General features: G+C 46.2%; 1 gene segment (V, D, J or C); it reads right to left on the minus strand.

Moving 5' to 3' along the window:
• Nucleotides 1-1,145: 1,145 nt before the first annotated feature.
• Nucleotides 1,146-6,039, minus strand: LOC135441852 (immunoglobulin heavy constant epsilon-like). The segment is given in 3 exon segments: nucleotides 1,146-1,550; nucleotides 3,086-3,412; nucleotides 5,706-6,039. Coding segments are annotated over 3 exon segments (873 nt in total).
• Between the last annotated feature and the right edge of the window lie 999 nt (nucleotides 6,040-7,038).

The following is a 7,038-nucleotide window of genomic DNA, read 5'->3' on the forward strand; positions in this document are numbered from 1 at the left end:
TCCCAGTCCATCCCAGTTCCCTCCCAGTATAAACCAGTACCAACCAGTAACCCCCAAATCCCATCCCAGTATAAACCAGTAACCCCAAATCCCCTCCCAGTATAAACCAGTTCAATCCCAGTTCATCCCAGTATAAACCAGTAACCCCAAATCCCATCCCAGTTTGATCCCAGTCAATCCCAGTATAAACCAGTATAAACCAGTTCAATCCCAGTCCATCCCAGTTCATCCCAGTATAAACCAGTGACCCCAAACCCCTCCCAGTTTGATCCCAGTATGAACCAGTAACCCCAAACCCCATCCCAGTATAAACCAGTATAAACCAGTAACCCCAAATCCCCTCCCAGTTCAATCCCAGTCAATCCCAGTATAAACCAGTATAAACCAGTACAAACCAGTATAAACCAGTATAAACCAGTAACCCCAAACCCCATCCCAGTATAAACCAGTAACCCAAAAATCCCCTCCCAGTTCATCCCAGTACAAACCAGCAACCCCCAAATTCATCCCAGTTCCCTCCCAGTTCATCCCAGTATAAACCAGTAACCCCAAACCCCATCCCAGTTTGATCCCAGTTCATCCCAGTACAAACCAGTACAAACGAGTAACCCTAAATCCCTCTCCCAGTTCATCCCAGTTTGATCCCAGTATAAACCAGTAACCCCAAATTCCCTCCCAGTCCATCCCAGTTCCCTCCCAGTATAAACCAGTAACCCCAAACCCCATCCCAGTATAAACCAGTATAAACCAGTTCATCCCAGTACAAACCAGTAACCCCAAATCCCTCTCCCAGTGCCTCCCAGTATAAACCAGTTCAATCCCAGTTCAATCCCAGTACAAACCAGTAACCCCAAACCCCTCCCAGTTCAATCCCAGTTCCCTCCCAGTATAAACCAGTAAACCCCAAACCCCATCCCAGTATAAACCAGTATAAACCAATTCATCCCAGTATAAACCAGTACAAACCAGTTCAATCCCAGTTCAATCCCAGTTTGATCCCAGTTCCTTCCCAGTATAAACCAGTTCCATCCCAGTCTAAACCAGTACAAACCAGTAACCCAAAAATTGACTCAAAACACCCAAAAAAACCCATAAAAACCCCATTTTTCCGCCTAGAAACGCCAAATTTTTGCCGAAAAACGCCGTTTTTTCGCCAACAAATCACTTTTAATTAACCAATAATTAACGACCCCGCTAATTACCGGGCGGCTTGCGGATGCTGCGCTGCAGGAAGCGCAGGGGCAGCCCCTCGTGCACCACGGTGCAGGCGAAGGCGTCGCCCCCGTCCCACTCCTGGCGCGTCACCTCCAGGCGGCTCAGCAGGAAGTAGCGCCCCTCCCCCCCCCGCTCCCGCCAGGGCCCCCCGGTCTGGGGAGAATTCCGGGGGTTTTGGGAGTTCTGGGTGCCCCCGAGGTTCTTCTGCCATTGGACGTCGATGGAGTCGGGGAAGAAGCCGCGGACGAGGCAGGTGAGGGAGAGCGTGGGCAGGGACGAAGAAATTTCTTCAGGGGGAGGTGGGAATAAGAATACGGAGGGGGCGTGGCGGGTTCCTGGGGAGAAAAGGAGAAAAAATGGTGAATTTTGGTGAAAATTTGACGAAAATCGGATGAAAAACGGCGGAGAAATGGAGGAAATGCGATGGAAAATGGCGGAACAAAATGGCGGCAAAGGGAGACAAAATGGCGGAACAAAATGGCGGAACATGGAGAAAAAATGGCGGGAAAATTGAGACAAAATGGCGGAAAAATGGCGGAACAAAATGGCGGAACAAAATGGCGGACAAAGGGAGAAAAAATGGCGGAAAAAGGGAGACAAAATGGCGGAAGAGGGGAGACAAAATGGCGGAACAAAATGGCGGACAAAGGGAGACAAAATGGCGGAAAATGGAGAAAAAATGGCGGGAAAATGGAGACAAAATGGCGGAAAAATGGCAGAAAAATGGAGATTATTGAAGGAGGAAAAAGGAGGAAAATTGGGGTAAAAATGGGGAAATTTAGAGGAAATTGTGGCGAAAATTGAGAAGAAAACGGACGAAAAATGAGGTGGAAAATTGGGAAAAAAATGAGAAATGAATATATTTCTCATATATTTTTTTTAATCAAAAAATTTATATATATATAAATCAAAAATTTAATATATATATATTTTATATATATATATATATAAATATATGATCAAAAAATAAAATAAAATCAAGAAAAAATCACCAAAAAATCGCCAAAAATTCAGAAAAAATGGGAAAAAATGTGGAAAAAAATCAGAAAAAAATGGGGAAAAAAAAGGGAAAAAAAGGGAAAAAATCAGAAAAAAATGGGAAAAAATTGGGAAAAATCAGGAAAAAATGGGGAAAAATCGCCAAAAAATCAGAAAAAAATCGGAAAAAAATGGGAAAAAAATTGCCAAAAAATCAGAAAAAAATGGGGAAAAATTCAGAAGAAATCGCCAAAAAATCAGAAAAAAATGGGAAAAAATGGAGGAAAAATCGAGAAAAAATCGAGAAAAAATCGCCAAAAAATCGCCAAAAAATCAGGAAAAATTGAGAAAAAAATCGGAAAAAAATGGGAAAAAATGGCCAAAAAAATCAGAAAAAGTTGAGAAAAAAATGGGCAAAAAATCAGAAAAAATTCAGAAAAAAATGGGGAAAAATTCAGAAAAAAATTGGGAAAAAAAAGGGAAAAAAGGCGCAAAAGTTCAGAAAAAAATTGGGAAAAAAATCGCTAAAAATTCGGAAAAAAATTGGAAAAAAAAGGGAAAAAAATCGCCAAAAAATCAGAAAAAAATGGGAAAAAATTGGGAAAAAATCGCTAAAAATTCAGAAAAAAATCGCAAAAAAATGGGAAAAAATGGCCAAAAAATCAGAAAAAAATGGGGAAAAAATGGGGAAAAAATCGCTAAAAATTCGGAAAAAATTCGAAAAAAAAATGGGAAAAAAGGGCCAAAAAATCAGAAAAAAATGAGGAAAAAATGGGAAAAAAATCAGAAAAAAATCGGAAAAAAATGGGAAAAAATCAGAAAAAAATGGGAAAAAAATGGGAAAAAAAATCAGGATTTTGGGAAAAAATAATCAGAATTTTTTAACCCTTACCTTCCCGTCTCTGGACCTTCTTCTCGACGGGCGCCACCAGCTCGGCGTGCCCCACCCGGCACACGAAGGCGGCCCCGCCCTCCCAGACGCCGGCGGCCAATGGCAGCTCGGACACGGCCGTGAAGGTTCCATTGAAGTTATTGGTCAGGCGCAGGGGGCGGGGCTGGTGGTCCAGGCTGGCCCCGCCCACCCGGGACCACGTGACCACCAGGCCGTCGTCGCTGGGCAGGTTGGTGACCAAGCAGAGGAGTTTTGGGGATTGGGAGATGTAGAGGTCGGACGGGGACGGCGGCAGCGCGAACACCGAGATGGGCGAGGAGGCCGGGGCTGGGCGGAAAAACGGCGAAATCGGTCAATGGGGGGTGGGGGGGCTGAAATGTTGGGTTGGGGGGTTGGGGAACGTCAAAAGTCCAAGATTTGGTCAACCAAAGATCTCAAGAACCTCAAAAACCCAAATTTTGGTCCAGCAGGAACATCTCAAGAACCTCAAAACCCACCCAAACTACCTTGAGGACCCACCTGGAACATCTCAAGGACCTCAAAACTCCAAAATTTGATCAATCCAAGACCCCAAAACTCCAAGATTTGGTCACCTGGAACACCTCAAGAACCTCAAAATCCAAACTTTGGTCACCAAGAACATCTCAAGAACCTCAAACCCCACCTGAAGAACCTCAAAACCCAAAATTTGGTCAACCAAAGATCTCGAGAACCTCAAAATCCAACCTGAAGAACCTCAAAACCCAAACTTTGTTCCACCTGGAACATCTCAAGAACCTCCAAACCCAAAACTTTGTTCCACCTGGAACATCTCAAGAACCTCAAAACTCCAAAATTTCATCAAACCAAGACCTCAAAACTCAACTGAAGAACCTCCAAACCCAAAATCTGGTCCACCTGGAACATCTCAAGAACCTCAAAACTCCAAAATTTGGTCAACCAAAGATCTCAAGAACCTCATACCTCCACCTACAGACCCCAAAACTCAACTTGGTGTCACCTGGAACATCTCGAGAACCTCAAAATCCAAGGGAACTGCTTTGAGGACCCACCTGGAACATCTCAAGAACCTCAAAACTCCAAAATTTGTTCAACCCAAGACCTCAAAACTCCAAAATTTGGTCAGCCAAAGATCTCAAGAACCTCATACCTCCACCTACAGACCCCAAAACTCAACTTGGTGTCACCTGGAACATCTCGAGAACCTCAAAACCCACCTGTAGGACCTTGAGGACCCACCTGGAACATCTCAAGGACCTCAAAACTCCAAAATTTCTTCAACTTAAGACCTCAAAACTCCAACTTTGGTCACCTGGAACACTTCAAGAACCTCCAAACTCAACTTTGGTCACCAGGAACATCTCGAGAACCTCAAAAACCCCAAATTTCGTCAAACCAAGACATCAAAACTCCAAAATTTGGTCAACCAAAGACCTCAAGAACCTCAAACCCAAACTTTGGTCACCTGGAACATCTTGAGAACCTCAAAACCCAAAACTTGATCCATCCAAGACCTCAAAACTCCAAACTTTGATCACCACAAACATCTCAAGAACCTCCAAAACTCCAAGATTTGACCACCTGGAACATCTCAAGAACCTCAAACCCCACCTTGAAGACCTCAAAACTCCAAAATTTGTTCAACCCAAGACCTTGAAGACCCCAAAACTCCAACTTTGGTCACCAGGAACATCTCAAGAACCTCCAAAACCCAAATTTCGTCACCTGGAACATCTCAAGAACCTCAAACCCAAATTTGTCCCACCAGGAACATCTCCAGAACCTCAATACCCAATGTGAAGACCCCAAAACTCCAAAATTTTTTCAACCCAAGACCTTGAAGACCCCAAAACCAACGTGAACAACCCAAAACCCCAAACTTTGGTCCACCTGGAACATCTCCAGAACCTCAAAACTCCACCCGCAGACCTCAAAACTCCAAAATTTGGTCAACCAAAGATCTCAAGAACCTCAAACCCAAACTTTGGTCCACCAGGAACATCTCGAGAACCTCATAACTCCACCTACAGACCTCAAAACTCAACTTGGTGTCACCAGGAACATCTCAAGAACTTCAGACTCCACCTAAAGAACCTCAAAACCCAAACTTTGGTCCACCAGGAACATCTCCAGAACCTCAATACCCAATGTGAAGACTCCAAAACTCCAAAATTTCTTCAACCCAAGACCTCAAAACTCCAAAATTTGGTCACCAGGAACATCTCAAGGACCTCAAAACTCCAAAATTTCGTCAACCCAAGACCTCAAAACTCCAACTTTGGTCCACCAGGAACATCTCAAGAACCTCAAAAACCCCAAATTTCGTCAAACCAAGACCTCAAAACTCCAAACTTTGGTCCACCAAAGATCTCAAGAACCTCAAACCCCACCTTGAGGACCCCAAAACCCAAACTTTGTCCCACCTAGAAGATCTTGAGAACCTCAAACCCCACCTTGAAGACCCCAAAACTCCAAAATTTGGTCCACCAAAGATCTCAAGAACCTCAAACTCCACCTGAAGAACCCAAATTTGTCCCACCAGGAACATCTCCAGAACCTCCAAACCCAAACCTTGTCCCACCAGGACCATCTCGAGAACCTCCCCCTGTCCACGTCTCACCTTGGCACCGCCCCACGGGCTCCTCGCGCACCTCCTGCCCCACGCGGGCCCTGCAGGAGAACCTCTGGTGGTCCCACCAATCCCCCATGGTCACGTTGAGCCTCGACACCGCCCGGAAGGTCCCGGGGGCGTGGCCGGGCGTGGCCGGCTCGGTGTGGGCGTGGCCGGCCTCGATGACGTCGCCGTCCATCAGCCAATCCACGGCCAGGGTGGGCGGGGCGAAGTCGGTGACCAAGCAGAGGAGCTCCACCAGGTCGGGGGCGGCGCACGATTGGTAGACGGAGACGCTGGGTGGGCGGGGCTTGGCTGTGTGGGCTAATTAATATTCGTGACGTCATTATGAGGTCAGCACAGTGGGAGGAGCCAGGGAAAAAAAAGGGGGAGGTCCTACCTGGGGCGGTGGCCGAGGTGGAGAAGGTGGAGGGTGGAGGAGCTTTGGAGAGATGGGGAGGAACCCGAGGTTGGAGAACCTTGGAGGAACCTTGGAGGAACCTCGAGGAGCTCCAGGACCTCCAGGACCTCAAGGTCTGAAGATCTCAAGGACCTTGGAGAACCTTGGAGGACCTCAAGGTCTGAAGATCTCAAGAACTTTGGAGGATCTCGAGGAGGTCCAGGAGCTTGGAGAACCTTGAAGGACCTCAAGGCTGGAGGATCTCCAGGAGCTTGGAGAACCTTGAAGGACCTCGAGAACTTTGGAGAACCTCAAGAACTTTGGAAGATCTCAAGAATTTTGGAAGATCTCAAGGTTCTCCAAGGTTGGAAGATCTCCAGGACCTTGGAGAACCTTGGAGAACCTTGGAGGACCTCAAGAACTTTGGAGGAACCCAAGGCTGGAAGATCTCGAGGACCTTGGAGAACCTCGGAGGACCTCGAGGACCTTGGAGAACCTCAAGGTCTGAAGATCTCAAGGACCTTGGACAACCTTGAAGGACCTCAAGGACCTCAAGGCTGGAGGATCTCCAGGACCTCCAGGACCTCCAGGACCTTGGAGAACCTTGAAGGACCTCGAGAACCTTGGAGGATCTCAAGAACTTTGGAGGATCTCAAGGTTCTCCAAGGTTGGAGAACCTCGAGGTCCTTGGAGAACCTTGGAGGACCTCGAGGACCTTGGAGGATCTCAAGAATTTTGGAAAAAACCCCAAAATTTTGGAGGATCTCGAGGTTGGAAGATCTCCAGGACCTTGGAGAACCTTGGAGGAACTTGAAAATTTTGCAAAAAACCCAAAAATTTTGGAGGATTTCAAGAATTTTTGAGGATCTCAAGGTTGAAGAACCTTGGAGAACCTTGGAGGATCTCAAGAACCTTGGAAGAACCTCAAAAATTTTCGAAAAA

This window comes from Zonotrichia leucophrys, unplaced genomic scaffold (assembly GCF_028769735.1).
Source record: "Zonotrichia leucophrys gambelii isolate GWCS_2022_RI unplaced genomic scaffold, RI_Zleu_2.0 Scaffold_592_30830, whole genome shotgun sequence".
NCBI classification, from domain to species: domain Eukaryota; kingdom Metazoa; phylum Chordata; class Aves; order Passeriformes; family Passerellidae; genus Zonotrichia; species Zonotrichia leucophrys.